The sequence below is a fragment of the Andrena cerasifolii genome, chromosome 5, assembly GCF_050908995.1.
Source record: "Andrena cerasifolii isolate SP2316 chromosome 5, iyAndCera1_principal, whole genome shotgun sequence".
NCBI lineage: Eukaryota > Metazoa > Arthropoda > Insecta > Hymenoptera > Andrenidae > Andrena > Andrena cerasifolii.
The window spans coordinates 574,247-594,051 of NC_135122.1; the positions used below are offsets into that span (position 1 = coordinate 574,247).

Here is a 19,805-nt window from a genome sequence, read left to right on the forward strand (position 1 = left end):
AATGTTATGTTGCCAATATAATTCTGGCTTCAACCTTAGGTATGCATTTAGACTCACTACTAACATGGAAACACCACATACAAACCAAGATAAAGCAAATTCGTATTACAAGAAAAGACATGTACTAAGTTACCAGCAAAAAATCAAAATTAAACATAAACAACAAACTCTTAATATATAAAAACAATCATTAAACCAATCTGGACATATGGAGTTTAATTGTGGGGCATGGCAGTTAACCCACATAACTAAATTGGAAGCGTTACAATCCATCATACTTAGGACTGTAGTCAATGCGCTATGGTACGTGCGTAACGACGAAATATGTAAAGATCTTAAGGGTAAAACAGTAACAGAAGAAGCACGCCTATGTGGGAGATACGAAACCAAATTAAAGAGTCACCTTAGCGGCCTAGCAAAAATTTATACGCTGTAAATCTACCTAGAAGCCGTGCAGTCTGTGCAGAAAGCATCCAAACGACCTTCTCCCACAACAACATGCGTTGTAACGTCCGAACAGATGCTTCCTAATAAGAAAGTATTTACGTGATATAAACCCACGACACAGCTAAGTCAATTTACAGAATGTCCTTGTAGGACAAATTGTAAAGTTTCTTGGAGATTCAAAAAAAATGTCCGAGGGTATATTTGATGCTTTGGAATCCATCAATTTATAAGCCTTCTTAATTCCATTGATGTACTTTCTTTGGTGGATATAATAATTTCCGTCCTTGCCTCTTTCCACGTGCACACCTGCATACTCTTCTACGTTACCGAGGTGCGTTATTTGGAAGCATTCTGAGAGCCTTTGTTCTAATTTGGTAATTTCTTTAAGATCTTTTGATACGATTAAAATATCGTTGACATATATTATTATGTAATTCTTTGAACCGTTTAGTGTTTTGTTTTTTATATAGGCATGGGTCGGCCTTACCTTGTTTCTATCCCAGGTTTTCAAGTTCATTCGTGATGCATTTATTACGGTTGTTGGCTGATCGCTGTAGTCCGTATATACTCTTTCTTAGCCTCAATACAATTTTTTATTTTTTCCGACCTCGTACCCAGGTAGCTGTCTCATATAGATTTCTTCACTTATTGTGAGATAGTTTAGAAAGGCATTCTTCACGTCGTAGTGCCTTACTGTCACGGGGAAATTATTCGGAATACCAAAAATAACACAGACTTGATAATTCGCTCGTGTCCCACTGGACGGCTCGGAAATACACGAGAAATTCTAATTACATACTAGCTCTTGCAGGGCGTGTATCGTAGGAATAAGGGATGGGGAAATAAATGTGACTCGGTATGGTTGAGGACAACGAATGAATCCTTTATTATCTCCAGAACCGGACTACCGCAAGAAATGCAAGATGCGCTTTCTTAGAATTTTAGCTTAGGATGAACGAAAGGATGCGTACAAATAAAATACAGCTGAATGTCCGGGCTTCGTGAAAGGGAGATAAGCAGACCGATCGGCAGGGCTGCGTGATATTACTGTAACGTCCCACGGGGACTCGAACCGGGCAAAACCAACCGTCGGTAAAACAGAACCGCTGTACAATACCACGAAAACATCCTGTATTACCGCGCATAAACATTGTACATATTTTTGTACATAATTTACGATTTAAGCGAATGTTAAAGAAACAAATGTTATAGGGACATTACAAATAATTAAATATGAATACCGACGAAAGCGCAAAACAAAACATTATATAGCGAATAAAAAGCAAAATAACATCATGACTCACTGTGCATGCGCCAGCCCGCCAATTTTCCAGTATAAAAGGAGGCGCACACAGCACAGCGACACATTCAAGCTACATTCAAACGTGCTCTACTAGTCGATGAATGCTCAGCCCTAGAGGAAGCTTAAGTTTCAACCAGTAACATTCTGATCGCTCCGGAAACGGCAGCGGCGGACTTTCAGTGTATAAAAGAGACTGGTGCACCTTTTTGGACTATCCATTCTAAGACTATAAAACCTCGCTTTCACAAAGGCATCGAGATCGCTCCGGAGACAGTAGCGGCCGTTCTTACAGCAGACATTGCCAAGAGTAACGAGATAGCTCCGGAAACGATAGCGGCCGTGTCTGTAATAAGTATATATATCCGTTACTCCAAACCAACAAACCCCCACCTATCCTATACTCGAGGGGACGCCGCTCTCCTCTCGAGAACCTGCAACGCTCAGTTGTTTCCTATCAGCGGAACTTCTTTTGAAACAAATTATGTTTCCCTTTTCGTCTTGCTTTAGCATGAAGACCCATTTACATCCAATTTCCTTTTTGTCCTTCTGGAAGTTCTGTTAGCTCCCATATTCTATTTGCAATTAATGAAAGGTATTCCTCGTCGTTCGCCTATTTCTATTCGCGTTTATTGGGACCTGACAGCGCTTCTTTGATTGTATTCAGTTCATTTACGTTGTTGATTACAATTCCTGCATATTGTCCCAAACTGCATGGAGGTACACCTTTATTTGTACGTTCTGACCTTCTGGGTGCTTCAATTCTTGTGTCTTCGGTCACTCGTGTATCCTTTTCTGCCGTTCTTCTTAGTTCTATTTCTGTTTCTGAACCTGAGTCGTTTTTGCTTGATAATTCTTGCTGCTCCTCCTGTCTTTCGGTATTATCCATGAATGTTACATATCTGCTAATCGTAATTGTATTAGTTTCTTTCTGTAATAAGCGAAATGCTTTAGATTCCCCGCTATATCCTACAAAGCATAATTTTTTCGCCTTATTAATTGGCCGTGGCCGACAAAAGAACACCAGGAATGGCCGCGGATCTACGTGTGTCCCGGGTCGTAGGCTCCGCTTTTGCCAGTGCGTGCGTACGCGCGCGCGCGCGCGTGTGTGTGTGTGTGTGTGTGACAAGAAGTTGGTTGTGTTAGTAACGTCCGTATAAACAGATTTCAATGTATTATGCCGAAAGTTCTTATTAATATCTCTGAAACTAACAAATACCTGAAGCTAAAATTTTATATAAGAGGTCCTTCTCCCCTCGCGCTATACTGTATTTGTTTATATTTCCTTCTTTATCGAAAGAAGGACAAATGTTACGAATGTCGAGAGAAATCGTGTCCACTGTCAACTTTACCCATGCATTTGTTCCTTCTCTACAATCTATTCCTAGAAGACATATTTATCTGCACTGTATAAATATACTTTGTTGTTCTAAATCATGTAGTTTTTTTAAAAAATCTGGCACACCTTAGAAAAAGGTATGTGTTAAACTCGGTAGTTCCAGTGTTAAATAAAGTTTTTTGCGAATATCTCGTAAATCAAAGCCGATCGCCAAAAACTTTAAAGGGAAATGTTGTTCAGAATGACGACTTTGATAACACATTTGAAGGTCATCGAAATCGGCGACGGCCCGGCAAGTTTACCTAAGTTTCTTGTCCCAAAGTTCTGGGGCTGTTTTGATTCCCTGAGTATAAATATCAATCAACACGGAGAAATATGTACTGAATATACTCTAATATTCTATTTATGTGCCAGAATTCATCAAAGGCAACGATTGTTAATTGAGTATTCTATGTTGTAAGCACACGTTCTTCACTGCGTCTCCTGTCCATTTTCACTGTGGGTAACTGACAGTGCATTTCTTTACTGGTTATATAGGGTGTCCCAAAAATGCTGCGGTTTCTTGAAAGGGGTGATTCGTGAGATGATTGCAAACAACTTTTTCCTTAGCGAAAATATTGTCCGAAGCATCGTTAACGAGATATTAATAAAAAAACCCGACCAACCCGAATAAAGGATAAATCGAGGAAAATCATGTCAAACGTAAAAAGACGAATACATAATTTATTTTAAAGCAAAATCGAAAATAATAATTATTTGAAGTGAGAGGATAAGGAATACGCAACCTTTTGTTAATATCGTACAGACGAAACTGTAATGTAATAGGAAATGAACGAAAAGTGATCGTAATTCGTTATTGTGATAAAAATCCCTAATTCAATAACAGCCAACACTGTTGCTGTTGCTGATAATGAATATGACTGTTTACAAATCACGAAGAAAAAATTATGCACGGAAATTTGGAGAAATATCGCCGGAAAAAGCCATAGCCTGCGTTATATTTAAAGAATAATAATCACAATACATGAAATAAAACACCCATTCGGAAATTCATCTGCAGCTTGAAAACGTCTGTCACTAGGTCACTCAACCGATCCTGGACATCGACGAGCGCGCCGAGTGCACAGGTGGGCCCTGGTATACAACACCACCCAACGGTCATAACGTCAATTGCGTACAGTAAACCCTTGTTACCACCCCGACGAACGGGGCTGGCGGCGGGCTCCTAACGTGTTGTGGATGCTATTCCGCGCGGCCAATGGCGCGAGTGAGAAAACCCAATGAGCGAGCGAGAAGAAACGAAACAGTTGACACGAAGTTGCCGTCGACTCTTTCGTTTTCTCTCGCTCACTCATTGGGTTTTCTCACTCTCGTCGAAAAATTCCAAGAAATGGTGGGGATAGTCGCTGGGCTCCTAACGGATTGTTGAAAAGTGCTGGTAACGAGGACTTACTGTACTGGTTAATGCACCGAATATTCATTTCACTGCACGTCTACTAATACCAATCACTTAATTTATTTTTCATGAAATGTGTTGTTCCTACGTTATAAAAATTGGGGGAAATGAATTTTCACTTGGCATTCAGAGCCGTGGGTACAACGGCGCAAATGATCGTACTCACATCTCCGTTGTTCTGGGCATAAACCCCAAACATCGCGTAATACTTTTGTGTAGACAACATTTCTCTGACGCGATTGCTAACTGACTGACAGGATTCTTTCCAAGGAGCTTCCTCTATCCCCAAGTAGTTTCCCGTTTCATTATGAGTTAACTCCCACCAGGATAACAGGTCTTAGGTAAAAAGAAGCCAGCACATTTTCGAAACACACGTGCTTTGCACAAGTGCAACGAAAACATCGTGCACTTTAACAAAAGCCCGCGTTCCGTCCTTTTACTGCCAATGTACCCATTGCTTCGAGATAGGCAGCAGACACCGCGTGTTTCGGTTCGAAAGGATCCGAAGGGAAATGAAAGAGAATGTCTTCGAGTTGCTATAAAGAAGAAAATGCATACCATTCCAGTTTCCCTTTTCCGATACCCAGAATTCACATGTGCTACGAGGCGGAACCAGCTAAGCCATAAATTATCCAAAACTGTAGAAAACCGATTTCTATCGCCAACTCATGGGACAATACGGTCATAAACCGCGACCCTGGCGAAATGCTCAGGCCGATCAGCCTGATGAATTCTTGGGAACTAGCAGTTACAAAGTATTATCCAATATTAATACGCCTCACGGAGAGAAACAGGAAGGAAAGGGGTAGCCCGCTAATTGCGCATGGTCCCGCCTGCGTCGTCCGCTTTACAAGTCCAAAACAGATCCCTACTCTCTCGAGTATAAACCCGCGCATGAATTTCAAAACAAAAGTCCTGCTTCCCTCCCAAATGGCCACTGTCTTGAAGACGACCTCTTCAAGGAATATCTCCTCCCCGAGGCTGACTTTCTCTCGCACGGAATATGTCCATGCGTGCTATTGTTTTGAAATTCGAGCGCGTGTTTATACTCGAGAAATAAGGGATCCGTCTTTAATTCGAAGGGAGGCCGAAGCAGCGAGCAAACTACGTGGGTACTCCTTTTCTTCCTGTATCTGTCCGTGAGGCGTATTAATGATGGATAATACTTTTTAATCTCTACATATACAAAAGGAAAACGTATGTTTTCCTGTGCCCTCACAACTCAGGAACTAATAGATCAATTTCGTTGCGGCTTTTTTTAGCGTGTAGTACAATTCTCAGGGAAGGTTCAAGGCTATATATCATCTCGATATTGCTAAATGGGACTGAGTAATAAGCAAAATAGTGAAAAAAGGCAGATAGACCTTCTCTTACATGGCGCCCACCATTCTGTGCGCAAGAGATGCACGTGACGGTTTCCCGCACAGTGTTGGGAATGCTCGAGGATCATATCGTTTGTCAATACATGTATATAAAAGAAGTCCTGACTGACGGACTGACTGACTCATCAACGCCTAGCTCAAACTGTTTAATGTAGGAACGTAAAATTTGGATGGTACATTATTTTCATGGCGTAGGCGCCCACTAAGGAAGGATTTTTGGAAATTCCGTCCCCAAAGGGGGAAAAGAGGTAAAATGTATTTTCTCGGATTCCTTAATATTTGTTAGGTCCAATTAGATATCAACTTGGTTTTTACTTACAAAGATTGGCCACACAAATGCCATAAAACCATTTTCAGAATTTTGCCCTAATCAACCCCTAAGGGGGTGGTGAGAAGGGGTGAAATGTGTTTTCATGGAGTCCTTAATATCTCTTAGACCCGAAGCGAAGCGCGGGTATATTTGCTCGTAGCTACATATATTGGTAGCATCTTTCTCATATCCAGCATATTTAAGTGAAAACTGAACTTGCAGACTTGCGTGCTACACCTGGTTCACAAAAATTAATCAGGCTGATCGACCAGAGCATTTCGCCAGGGTCGCGATTTATGACCATATTGTCCCGTGAGTCCGCGGTAGAGATTGGTTTCCAACAGTTTTGAGTAATTTATGGCCTAATTTGTTCCGCCTCGTAGCAGACGTAAATTCGGGGTATCAGAAAAAGGAAACAGGAATGGTGTGCATTTTCTTCTTACGTACCGAAACACGTGGTATCTGTTGTCTATCCCGAAGCAATGGGTGCATTGGCAGTAAAAGGACGGAGCGCGGGCTTTTGTAAAAGTGCACGATAGTCCGTTCGTTGCGCTTCGGCAAAACACGTGTGTTTCGAAAATGTGTTGGCTTCTTTTTACCTAAGGCCTGTTCTCGTGGTGGAAGTTAGCTCATAATGGAACGAGAGAAACTACTTGGGGATAGAGGAAGTTCCTTGGAAAAATTCCTATCAGTCAGTTAGCAATCGTGTCAGAGAAATGTTGTCTACTAAAAAATATTATGCGATGTTTTGGATTTATTCCCAGAACAACGGAAACGTAACTACTGCATCATTTGCGCGGTTGTACCCACGGCTCCGAACGCCAAGTGAAAATTCATTTCCACCAATTTTTATAACGTAGGAACAACACGTTCCATGAAAAATGATTTAAGTGAGGTTTATTTAATTTATTGTGATTATTAGGTATAGAAATAAATTCTTTCCGATTTTTAGGTATAATAACAGTTTGATTTAAAGAATATGAAAACGACTCAATCATCGAAATAATTTCCATTATTGTTAAGTATCTTTTGCCATTTTCCTGGCAACTTACGAATACCACCTCGATGCACATTCGGTAGCTTTGTAGTGATTATGTAAAGCCAGTCGGAAAGAATTTATTCATAACCCAATTTTATTTTTTAAACTTTACGCAGGCTATTATTTATTTCCGGTGACATTTCTCCAAGTTTCTTGTACGTAAATTTTTCTTTGGTGTTTTTAAACAGACTTATTTATTATCAGCAACAGTTTTGGCCGCTCTTAATCTGCGGATTTTTACCTCAATAACGAACTACGAGTACGATCACTTGTCGTACATTTTCTGTTGCATTACTTTTTCGTTTATACATTATTTGAAAACGAAATTAACGTATTTCTTGTCCTCTCATTTAAAAAAATTATTATTTTCGACTCTGCTTTAAAAAAACCTGTGTATTCGTCTTTTTACGTTTGACATGATTTTCCTCGATTTATCCTTTATTCGGGTTGGTCGGGTTTTTTTTATTAATATCTCGTTAACGATGCTTCGGACAATATTTTCGCTAAGGAAAAAGTTGTTTGCAATCATCTCACGAATCACCCCTTTCAAGAAACCGCAGCATTTTTGGGACACCCTGGATCTCTTATACCGTTTGTATATATTGCATCTTATTTTTTATTATTTTGTTTCATTGCAGATCAGAAAGTGTTGCAAAAATTTAACCCTCTGATACTGGAATCTAGTTTCGTATCTAGACAGCGAATATTACTTGCTGAAGTTCGAAGTGATAACGTAAGTACCAATGGAAGCGATCCAAAGAAACATTAAGAACACATATTATTTATATAATATCCTTTCGCTATGGGCTCACTTTGGCCCGTGCGCTAAGCGTTGATCGCTGTTCCCAGCATTTCTTGGAGTAATTGGGCAAGCGTCCGCCATCATCGCTTTCGTCCCATATCACCCGCTCTTGTTTTCTCTCACTCGCGCTATCGGTGCTTCGGAATCGGCTTCGTTACTTGTTAATCGCTCGCCGCCAACTCCGAACCACGATCCCATAGCGACAAGATACTGTAAACTGAAAATAAAAATTTGTAACAGCGCGAAAAATTATGTTGGGATTATTACATGCCAAATCGATAACGTCTTGCGGTCGATGTTTGGAATTTTTATGAAACTGAAATATGATGTAGTGCATATGATATTCGGAGGGTTAAGTTATCATTTTACTTGTTTCGAATTTATTTAAAAAATACAGAATGCCTTTGGAATTTTTGCCCATTGTCGCCAAACGGTCCAATTTCACCATACAAAACATTTTTGAAATATGAAAATTACAAACAAGTTCTTGTTTATCAAATAACCGATCGTTGTCGCATTTTCAAGAAATTGAGACTAATATGTCCGAATTGTGTAAAGCTGTCTGCCTAAAAAGAGACTTACTGTAGGGTACACACTTTCAAATCGACTTCACAGCGAAGTGTTAAAAACTGCGGTGCGCAACGTTTCAGGTACCCGGACCTGTGTTTGGTTAGGTACTACGAGCAACTAAACATACAGGGTCATCCCTTAAAACTGCAACCTACGCGCGCGCGAACAGATGAAAATAGCAACACCACCTCACGGACGCATTCCACTACAACCATTCACCGGCCCGGCGTTCGGAGGGTTACCAGTGCATCACTGCTGATCGGGCGGGTGAATGGTTGTAGTGGAATGTGTCCGTGAGGCGGTGTTGCCATTTTCGTGTGTTCGCGCACGCGTAGGTTGCAGTTTTAACGGATGACCCGGTACTGCTCGCACGTTATACAGGTGGTCCTCGGTTAAGGAAGTACATGGGTATTAAACAGCTAAAATCAACGGTTTCGTTTGGTCTAGATTGTCGAGCCTGTAATAACTCAAACCGTTAGCTCCTTTAACAATTCTTTCTTAGGACTACAAGGCGTATTTTCAAATAAGAATGTTTATAAAAATTAAAAATTAATTAATATACAAAACATTAAAGTGAGTGCTTGCGTAATGCGTGCCCCAATTGACCGACTCATCTAAAAGAAAAATTGTTTTATATGAGTATGCTTTAACACAAAATCTACAAGGTGGAACGCGGATGAACAGTTTTAATAAAAAAATCTCGGAGTTATGCAACAAATATCAACTTTGAAGGATTTTCCTGAGATAATTCTGTGATAAATGTTATCTTAAATGTTGTTAAAGTTATGCGATCTTAATGAGGGAGTTCCACCTTGGAAAAAAGTGTCTTGTAGGTTCAGTTAAAATTTTAACAAAAAATATCGATCCGTTATCGAGTCACGATGTTCACCGTCTTGAGAAACATAGTTTTCAGAAAAACAGCTTTAAAGCCCGCCGCGGTGCGGCGCTTGTATCTGCATTGGCCCGTTCGTTAATTTTTACGCTGTAACCCTCGCATTTTTCGAATTTTTCAATGAAATATTTTTAAAAATACGTACTTTTAAAACTTGTGGCTATCATAGTCAACCGAAAACAAATTTTCGATTTTTTGCTCCCGAAATACCCATGTACCCCATTAAAGAGTGTTCATTATCCGCGTTCCCTGTGTTACGTGATCGAATAATTGTGGAATAGTACTGGAAAATCCCCAGTGACTAAACTTCCGAAAACCCCCATGCTCCAAATTGACCGAAATTTTGGAAACAGATTCATTTTGCATAGAAATAACATTTGCGAGAAGGAAGCAACTTCAATTTTGTTTTACGATTTTGATGTCATTCCGTACCTTACCGACAGAATGTAGTATAATGTATAATGTGTTTGCTGAAGGTTCAAATCCCCAAAGAAAGACAACCTAAAACAATTTTGTCACTAGGTCACTTTCGAGAGCACCTGGTGGGTGTGCGTTGGCTTCCGTCTACTCGGCTCTACTCGGCGGTGCCGGCATTGCCGGATATTAGTATGACTCTGGTTTGCATTGGGTCAGAATGCCAAAATAAAATATAAAACATCCCCCAGGCGGCGCACAGTGTTTCGCGTATATGGGCGTTCGGGACAAAACTTAGCTTCTGAACTAATGTTTTCGATTTAAGTACTCTTATATTTTTTTTAACCGAATATAAAGATGCATCGATAGGTGTAAAAAAATGCTGTTCCAAAAAAATGAGGTGATCTTGATTTTTTATTGAATAAAAAGTTTTTTTATTGAATAATAAGTTTTTTTTTATTAATTTTTACTTTTGCAATTTGTTGTCAACTGAGTACTGACTCACTTTTTTTGGATTTTTTTTTCATCCGTTGCGTAGAAATACCTGAAAACCGTTGCGGTCATTTTACATATATGGATTTGGGAAACAAATATCATAACTTCGTACACATTAAAAAATTTTCTTGTATTTAGTTTGTAATTTTCATTACGTAGAACGTAAAACATAAAAACGAAAACATTAATAAAAAAATTAAATAACAATGTAAATAATAATAAAATGAAAAAATTGGTGTATGGGTTTGTATCTGACGATTCGCAATGATATGAATCATCTACTGTCAAGTATTTTATACGCTACGCGCCGGACGTGGTACGCGCCTGAGCGGTGAACTTAATGATTTCGGCTATTTTTTCCGTTTTAGGCAAATTCGGGCAGTTGAAATTAACGTTAATATAAAGTTTAATGTTCCCTCAATTAATATACAAAAAATCACGCAGGTACTTTTTAGTACTTTTTTTGAAACTCAAGTCAAAGATGATAAACATTTAACATATAAAATTGGGACAAATTGTTGATAGTGCAAAAAAGTTTTTCAGCAGCTGGGAAGGTCATATAATACCTTAACTTAACACAAAAACATAACTTATAAAAATCAAATTAATCAGATAAGCATTCGGCAAATAGCACGTCTTTAAAGAAACGCACCGAAATTTGGAATAAATTTGAAGCATCATTTTTGACAACAAATTGGTAAATTCAGCAAAAATTATGAGTAACATTAAAACCTACATTACTTTATTCACATTTTAAGATACAAGAATTTGTGAATCGAACATTACGCGTCTTCACGTAAGTCTTCACGTGCATTACGCGAAACACTCTGCGGCGGGAATTACAATGACCAGTTACAATTCCCGATACTTTTTAAAAACAATTGAAAACAGCAGTTTCTGCGGCTTTAGAGCCACCTTTAAATCGCCCATGTAAATTGTAAACAAAAATTTTCAAGTCGCTAGAACTCGTTCCTGTAATCATCATTTTTGTCAAAAAAGAACCTATTTTCAAATTCGCAACCAATTCAGGACATGGGGGAGGGGAGGGGTGGAAGTACAGCAAAAAATTTTTTTATCAGAACATGTTAAACGTGCCAATGGTAATTCTATAGTATAGAATTTGAATGCAATTTCCCTTTGTAAATAAGTTACGAACAGTGCTGATAGATGGTACAGTATTGTCTCGTTACGGGCTCGGTTTGGTGTGCACGATACGGACTTTTCGCTATCCCCACAACTTCTGCCTCACTCTTGTCCGGCGAAGGTGAGAGCGAGCGAGAGGTACTGAAAGCAAGCGAGGACGGTACGAGACAGACGACGCGTTGATGTTTTGTCTCGCTGCGTCTTTCGGACGCCTGACACTTCGTCCTTCGGACGCCTGACACTTCGTCCTTTGCCTGCGCGACGGGCATGCGCGATGGTCGTAAGTGCTTACCGTAGCATGAAAACCGCTTCGCAAAATCCTGACACAGGCCCAGCTCACGGTAAGCGCTTGCGACCATCGCGCACGCTCGCCGCGCACGCAGTGTTCCATCTCACTCCCCCCTTCGGCCAGAAAGAAGCGAGAAACGAACACTCGGAATTAGGGCTTCGTTCACGATACAGGCTCAACGCCGGTCCCGTCCAGCGAGCTGCTAACGAAACAATACTGTACCGCTGTTATATACGTCCAACGCCACTTCTGTAGAAAACAATGTAAATGCCAATTAGCTAGTGACAAACAGGATTGGCACTTACAGTGCTTGCAAATTTAAATGAATGTCACATTCAGTTTTCTCTACAACTAACAATAAGAGGTGGCATGTATTGGGTTTTCTAGAGACACAATTCTGTTTTTCACGAATTTGGTCTACATTAATGCAAAAATTAAAAAATTTTGTGATGCATTTAGGTTATGGTATACATAAGCATATTTAGCAATCAAAGCAAATCAGATTTCGTAAATAATTGAAAGTCAGGGAAGTTTTTTCTCTCCTGAAAAATTTGATTTTTGGCACTTACAGTGTTTTCTATAAGCACTCTCCAATTCACTCTTTGTTTAACGGTTGTGCGGATTGCCGCGACTCTTCTCGAAGTGTTCTCGGTGATAATGCCAAAAGGGCGCCGCTTGGCACTGCACGTGCAAAGCTCCATTTTCTTCATCGCCCCACAGTAGTTACATTGAGCTTAGCCGAAATTTGCCCAACACATTTATTCGAAAAATCATTCGTACAAGAACAAAATACATGCACAAAATACATTCTCATTCCACATTATATTTTCCACTTACTTTAACACAGAGTCACACCTCTCCCCGTTGTACTACAAATTCAGCTGCACCTTCTATATTTAATGATATTATTTATATTGTGTTAATAACATATTAAATAATTATTTTAGATAACTATGTATATGTATAATTGGTCAAAAGAAAAATCTGAGAAATTGGTCAAACAGATTACTGGTTTGGGTACATGGCTTTCTTCAAGATCAAATTTTTTTATGAACATAATAATGCACAAGTTAGGAATATTTCATCATCGACCAAACCTTTCAAGAGAACAAACGAACTCCCATTATTTTCAAATTACGGACATGGAAAATCTTACGAAGTTTGTTTCTTTACCATACAACGATGAAAAAGATTGGGCAAGGTTCAATAATAAGATACAAAACATAAAACATAATCAATTTTCATGGAATGAAGTAATTGGCCAAACAATGCGTGATGTAAAACCAAGTAGTTATTCTCATAATAATATCGACCCAGTTGTGAAAGCAGTTCACGATCTACAAGATTTGCGATGTCGTGAGAAAAAGATGAAAGGTAAATAACGATGTTATAACGATGTAGTTCTAATATATGATACAATTGTTAAAATTATACATAAACTATTTATACATTTTCAGAGGATTTAAATAAGTTATATAGTATGTGGCAAAATCGTAGCACTGCTCCGAACATTCCAATTTCAATCAATGCATTAAACACCTTCAAACAGCATTCTCGTTTGATACACTTTTGCCATACGCCTTTATTGTTTTTGCCTTCCTGGCGGTTGCAATCGGCAGCAACAAGAGATCATTCATTGGCGACACAATCGTCCCTGAATATAAATGTCAGTATGTTTCAACAGTTATCTCAACAAACGGGAAAAAACGAGAGTGAGCAAACAGAAATTGTGAAATGGCATCAAGAATTATGCAGTCTAATGTTGTCCGAATATAAACAATATCTTCAAATATTAGGATTTAATTCAATTCAAGTTGAACCACTCGACAAAGGGTAAATTTTTTGTTGAATACTACATTTTGAATAAACTAATTATAAATGGTTTAAGGTAAAATTAATATTAAATTATTTTCTGCATTTCAAATGTATTGATATTAATTTTTACAACAAATCATATTAAGGAGAAAGATACATGTATGTATAACAGAACCTCCAGTATTCAAACATATACCATCTAAATGTTCAACTATCTCAACTGTTGTACATAGTAAAAAATGTTACCTAGCATTATTAACATTACACTAAAATGAAAATGAAAATGGAAAAATCTTGTCGTATATAACGCAGCCAAACAACTTATTTGCCATTCCATAGAGTTGAGCGTGATTGGAATATGTTTTTATTTGAATTAAATATTGAATACATTTTTTTGAATAAATTCTGCTTCGAATAATATTCCAATAAAAGTTACGAATGAAATGAAATTATTCCAGAATAGGGAATAAAAATTTATTCGAAAATAATGATTCAACATTTATTCGAATAGATCGACAAATAAGGGCAGGACGCTAAACAGCCACTGTGTTCTGATGCATGATGGTTGTATATTAAGCGACAATTGTGTAACGATCAGCATGAGGATGGGTAATAGGGTGGTCGCAAGAAATCGATGCCCAAATTTCCGAACTTCTAAAAAGTTGCCAATTGGTGTAAAAATGAGATTGTCAAAGTTTCAGCTCGATTGGATAACGTTAAGACCTGCTTCATCAGCCCTCAAGTATTAAAAAACAGCTATTGTTCTAAAACAAATCGAGGTTTTTCCGCTATAAAATTAGAACGGTATATCCTAGGAACGTGTTTGTTTTTAGTTTTGTAGAGAATGTTCCTGACTTCAATTTTCACTCCTACAACTTGTTTGACAAACGTACTGGTCGGAAGATATTTGGCTTTTTCGAGAATCAGTGCTGTTCCGGACCTGGAAAATCGACTTTTTCAAAAAACTGTGAAAATTCGCTTAAGATGATAATGTTTTTTTTTTTTAATGTTTTTCTACTATTCATGACTTATTTATCATCAAAGAGATCAAGTAAGATACTTTATAAAAAATAGATTTTCAACAAATCTATTTTTATATATATATTAACTAGATTTACTACTCGGCTTCACCCGAAATCGAGATTCTGATTTTTAACCGACTTCAAAAAAGGAGGAAGTTATAGATTCGACCCGTATGTGTTTCTTTTATATTTGTCCGCGCATAACACCATATGGACCGATTTTGATAATCCTTTTATTTTCGAAAGAGGGCGATGCTCTGATGGTCTCATCATGCACTGCGTCAATATTGGCCCAATATTTCGCCAGTTCTGGTTAATAAGGACTATTGTCACCTAAAAAAGTAAAAAGCCAAAAAAAAAATTTTAAAAGTTAAAACGATTTCAAGAAAATAATGTTTTCCCTTATTTAATCTGACTCTCAATTTTTTATTTCGGCGCCTCATAATTTGCAATGTGTAACTCTGGCTCCGACTTAAAAAAATGAAGGGTCATAAGATTAAATATGGAAAATAAAGATTTTTTACTTTTTAGTGCATTTTCATTTTTTAAAGTCGATTTTAATTTTTTTGAAATAATTTTTTTTATTTTTTTTATTTTTGGTGAAAATAGTCACATTCATCTGAATTAGCTAGACATAATGAGTTGGGACACACTTCATGACCCCAGAGTTTAGCATTCGAAAGTTTTTAGGTGATAGACAAACACACAAACAGTTTCTACTTTATATATTAAGATAATAATATATAAGTTAATAATAATAGGTCGAATTGGTAGGTAGATTTGTCAGATTGAGTTACTAGAATCAAGTAGGTAGTAGAGGTTTTGAGAGGGTTGATTTCAATGTGTCTGGGAATAATGTTTGACATTCAGCAAATATATGCAAAACATACTGCTGCAGCTCTTCATCTTTTATTACGCTCGCATTGTAGTCTTGCATCAATTTGACACCCCTTTCGGGTGTGTTGTTTACGACCCTAAAACGTTTGAGAATTCCCTGCCCTTTCAAAAATGGACTTTTAAATATGATTCCTGCATTATACAGACTACAGTTTTAATGGTCACAGACTTAATGGTCGTCGTGTCTCTCCTCTTATAAAAAAATTGAAAAAAAAAGCATTTCAACATAATGGATTCTTAAGCGCCCTTAGATCACCGGCGCTCTTCGGCTATAGTCCATTTAGCCCAGTGGCTAAGAAGGGCCTGTATGCTGCGATAGCCATTGATATAAATTTTAAAAAATTATTTGAATTTTTTATTTTGGACGGTCCTGTGAGTAAATTTCATGGCTACCGTTTTGGCATCTGTTGTTGGCAGCGTCTGCACTAAGCACCACCTAGATAATGTATCATGCCCGAAAACATAAAACAAAATTTGCTTTGAACCCTAACGAGTGCATCACTAAATGCCAAAAATATTTTTTAGGATATGTTATAACTTCTTTTTGTAAAAAATTAATAAAGATTGCTTATTTTTCGAGCGTTTTGACCGGAGGATCCCCTTAAAAGAAATAGAATTTAAGAATTCATCGAGTATCTATCTTTCTTATTTAACTTATCTTTCAATTTAACTTCTAATTTATTATTACAAACAATAACATCTACCATTGTGATACATATCTTACTCATAAGACATTTTAACGATGTTAATATTTAAGCTGCTAAGACAGTAATTAATAAACTATAGAAATTATCGTTCTGGTTGTCGGATACAAATTGTTTCTGTATTATGACAACCGAAAATAACGTTTTGTATCGGGTACACCTGTTTGTAGCAACCGGACAACAGTTTGTCATCAATGATGCTCTACTTAGTTTTGGCATTTTTCATGAAAATTTCGAAAAAGTGGCCTGTGGTGCTCATAGAAGATACTGTCCGATTATGCTGGAATTTTTCACTGGTTTTATTGGCCTTGGTTCGCAACTTTTCCATACTATTAGAATCCGATCCTCGAAAATTTAATTTTTTCGCTCCACTCTAATATAAACCCTGTAACTTCAATCCTTCCCGGTTTAGAACTGTACAGTTACACGTAGAGTCGTGTTGTATCAGATTCGTTAAGGGTAACCCTATAGAATCCGTGAGTTTGGTTAAAATTCGATTTGACAATTGCCTCTAACTATTCTTAACTCACTTAACGTTAAGAAAGTGGTACACAGTGGAAAAAAGATATGGCATCGATAGGTCGTTAGGGAAACAGTACAAGTATATTATTTTTCAATTTTGGTATTGTTACTTGTATTATTTTCTTTGAAGTATGGAGATGTCACCATAAGTAAAGTCAGTGTTCCGCTATTCGACAATGCAATCATCCGAACGGTTCTGTCTCTCTATTAATTCGAATGCTGGGGGTTGTATTGTACTTTTAAGCGTATTATACATATACCGCCGTTTGTATTTTTCCAAGTATCTTATAAATTATTATTTATGTAGTTAAATAACTGTCTATTATATTTTTCAGCATTCAAGAGCAAACGCAAGAACAATCTTATTATCTTAAAAAATCGATGCTGGGGGGAATATTGTTGTTTGAAATTTACTTATCGCAGCCATTTTTCATTGTAAAATTACGTATTATTGAATGTAGTCGCCTCCAAACAAAAGCTAGTAGCGCTCTAGTTAATCAGGTAATTTTTTCTCACTTTAGTACTATTGTGATGTATAACAAGGGTTACATTTTTGTTTATTTACAATTTTATTAATTTCATGAAATGTAGAAGTCTGTTAGTTTAAATACTAAAATATGTAAATTATTGAAACTTAAATTGATTACAGTTTATGTTAAGTTTTGTGGATGCGTGTGACAAAATTAAGATCAACATGCATCTGCATTCCTTTACATACGATTTTCATTTACGCTGCATCTACTCGTATATTGCTGGAAATGGACCTTGGTCACTGCAACAGGGCTATCATCTAATCCACTTTCTTGACGACTTTAATAAATATTACAGCAAAGCACCAAATTATGCTAGAAACCTCATATACAGTGGTAAGTTCGACAACCGTTACATATTCCTATTTTAGTAAGGTTTCATATAAATTAGAATTATTGGACTAATACGTAATATGAAAATAATTTTGAATAAATAATAATAATAACTTTAAGTAAATTAATATGTTATTAATCGTAAATGGCAATATGCAAAATAGTATATAAACATTGTCCTTAATAAATAATCATATACGGTGAATGAATCTTTATATTTCAGATGTAGTAACGATTCGTAATTTGACAATATCGGGTCGCACTTTATACTCCTATTTATTGACCCACGAGAAAACGTATAATATGCGTGTGTTTGTTATGAAAAATGGTCATCCAGATTCTCTAGAGAGTGAATACGTTTTAGTAAATTTAAAGAGTACTCCTTCAATCAGTTATTGCGATGCGCAAGACACAAGATATACCGACGATTTCGATGTTGCACTAATCGTGTCATATTTGGAGCAATGTTTGCAAGCAGAAAAAGCAGAAATAACATTGAAATTTTATTTGATGCTAACAAGTAAAAGAGAATTATATCCCAAACGGGAAGTGGAAAATAATAAACTTGGAAAATTCCGCACCGTGTACAGTGTCGAAAAGCCTATAACAAATGCTAGCGCAGAATCAGAATCTGTTATGAAAATGATCAAAAAAGCAGGTTCGAAAGAATCTTCTTCCAATTTTCAAGAATTTAGTCAAGACTTAAGTACTAAGAAGAATGAGACTAAACTTGCAATTCCTAACTTTAATACTAATTGTAATAGTGGCGCACCAACACCTCCACCAGTACCGAATTCTCCTTTGACACAAAATGCGAATCCTCCAAGTATATCAATAACTACACCATCATCCCATCTGATTCAGATACGACAAGAATCAATTAATTACTTGGGTTATTATTCATCACATGAGCAACTCATGCAACAAACGATAATGTCCCAGGCAAATGCAGCTCGTACGCATATATTAAATATGGTAGATCGAGGAGCATTGCAATGCAAAACTCATCTTCTTTGGAATAAATTGCTCGAATGTAAATCTGCAATGAATTATAAGGAATTTTCCGAACTTTGCTCTTTGGCTCATGTGGAGTCTTTGTCAAATTTGGATCCAAGGCTCGGGCCGTTTCTTAACCAACCAATTTCTTGGTATCAAACGTTATCAAAGGTTTTACAAAATAAATATCAAGAACATCATAAGCAATTTAATACACCAGATGGAAATATTACTCATCTTCTTATATTACATCCAAGCCTTTTTCAAGGTTTTATGATGCTAACTATAGATCTACATGCTTCCAAAGGGGTATGTAAAATTTTTTCTATTAAATTAATTCTACTATAAATATATGTCTATGTGCTTTATGAGAAATATATAACATGAGTCGGTACTTTTAGTAAAAGTATTAAAAATAAGTAGATCTTAAATAATACTGGATAGTAATTAATACTAAAAATTACATATTTCTTTTTACTTTTAGGATTTGTGCGCAGTTTACTGTAAATCAAAAGAAGTAATTAACACACCACGATGTGTAGAAGATATTTATACTTTAATTGAAGGTTTTGTGAATGCTTGTTGTTTTCACTTGTGGATGAATCTGTATAGTTAATAATAATTGTATATTCCAAAGAATAAACTTTCAAAATATTTTTTAATATATATAGGTACGTTAATTCGCTTAACATAAAATATAAAAAGCTAGGATTATATTGTTCTAAGAATTTATGTTCATTTTCACCGATCATTGCATCTCTATTATAGAATATTGGTAATAATTTCTGTTTTCTTTAATTTGTATAAAAATACATATTTTCTTGTTATAAATATGGATATTTCCAGTCACATTTTAACTCACTTAGAAAATAATCTGTAGTATGGACTTCATAATTCAGTACATTTCAGGTTCAGTCATACGAAATTATCGACTTCCTAGCGTATTTTTCGTGCAGAAATTTTCCGTGACCTGCTTGCATTGCAGGCGGCCCTAACGACTATAAACGAGAAAAGTAGAGAATAAGTGAAACATTAAACCTTTTCAACTGCTTGTGCACGTGGCTAGCGGGTGGCGAGTCATTACTTTTACAGGCCTGTCCGGCTAAAT

The 19,805-nt window shown here is 36.9% G+C and overlaps 1 protein-coding gene across 5 annotated transcripts in view; it reads left to right on the top strand.

Moving 5' to 3' along the window:
* The window catches only part of LOC143369376 (KICSTOR complex protein SZT2), a 391,751-nt gene extending 372,394 nt beyond the window's left edge, over window positions 1-19,357 (top strand). For all 5 annotated transcript variants that reach the window (XM_076813233.1, XM_076813234.1, XM_076813236.1 and 2 more), the window contains 7 exons: window positions 7,912-8,006; window positions 12,826-13,252; window positions 13,336-13,711; window positions 17,174-17,339; window positions 17,488-17,704; window positions 17,925-19,006; window positions 19,182-19,357. In XM_076813233.1, coding sequence (XP_076669348.1) covers window positions 7,912-8,006; window positions 12,826-13,252; window positions 13,336-13,711; window positions 17,174-17,339; window positions 17,488-17,704; window positions 17,925-19,006; window positions 19,182-19,313 — 2,495 coding nt within the window. In that variant the 3' untranslated portion in view covers window positions 19,314-19,357. The remainder of the gene's footprint in view (window positions 1-7,911; window positions 8,007-12,825; window positions 13,253-13,335; window positions 13,712-17,173; window positions 17,340-17,487; window positions 17,705-17,924; window positions 19,007-19,181) is intronic.
* Window positions 19,358-19,805: the final 448 nt, after the last annotated feature.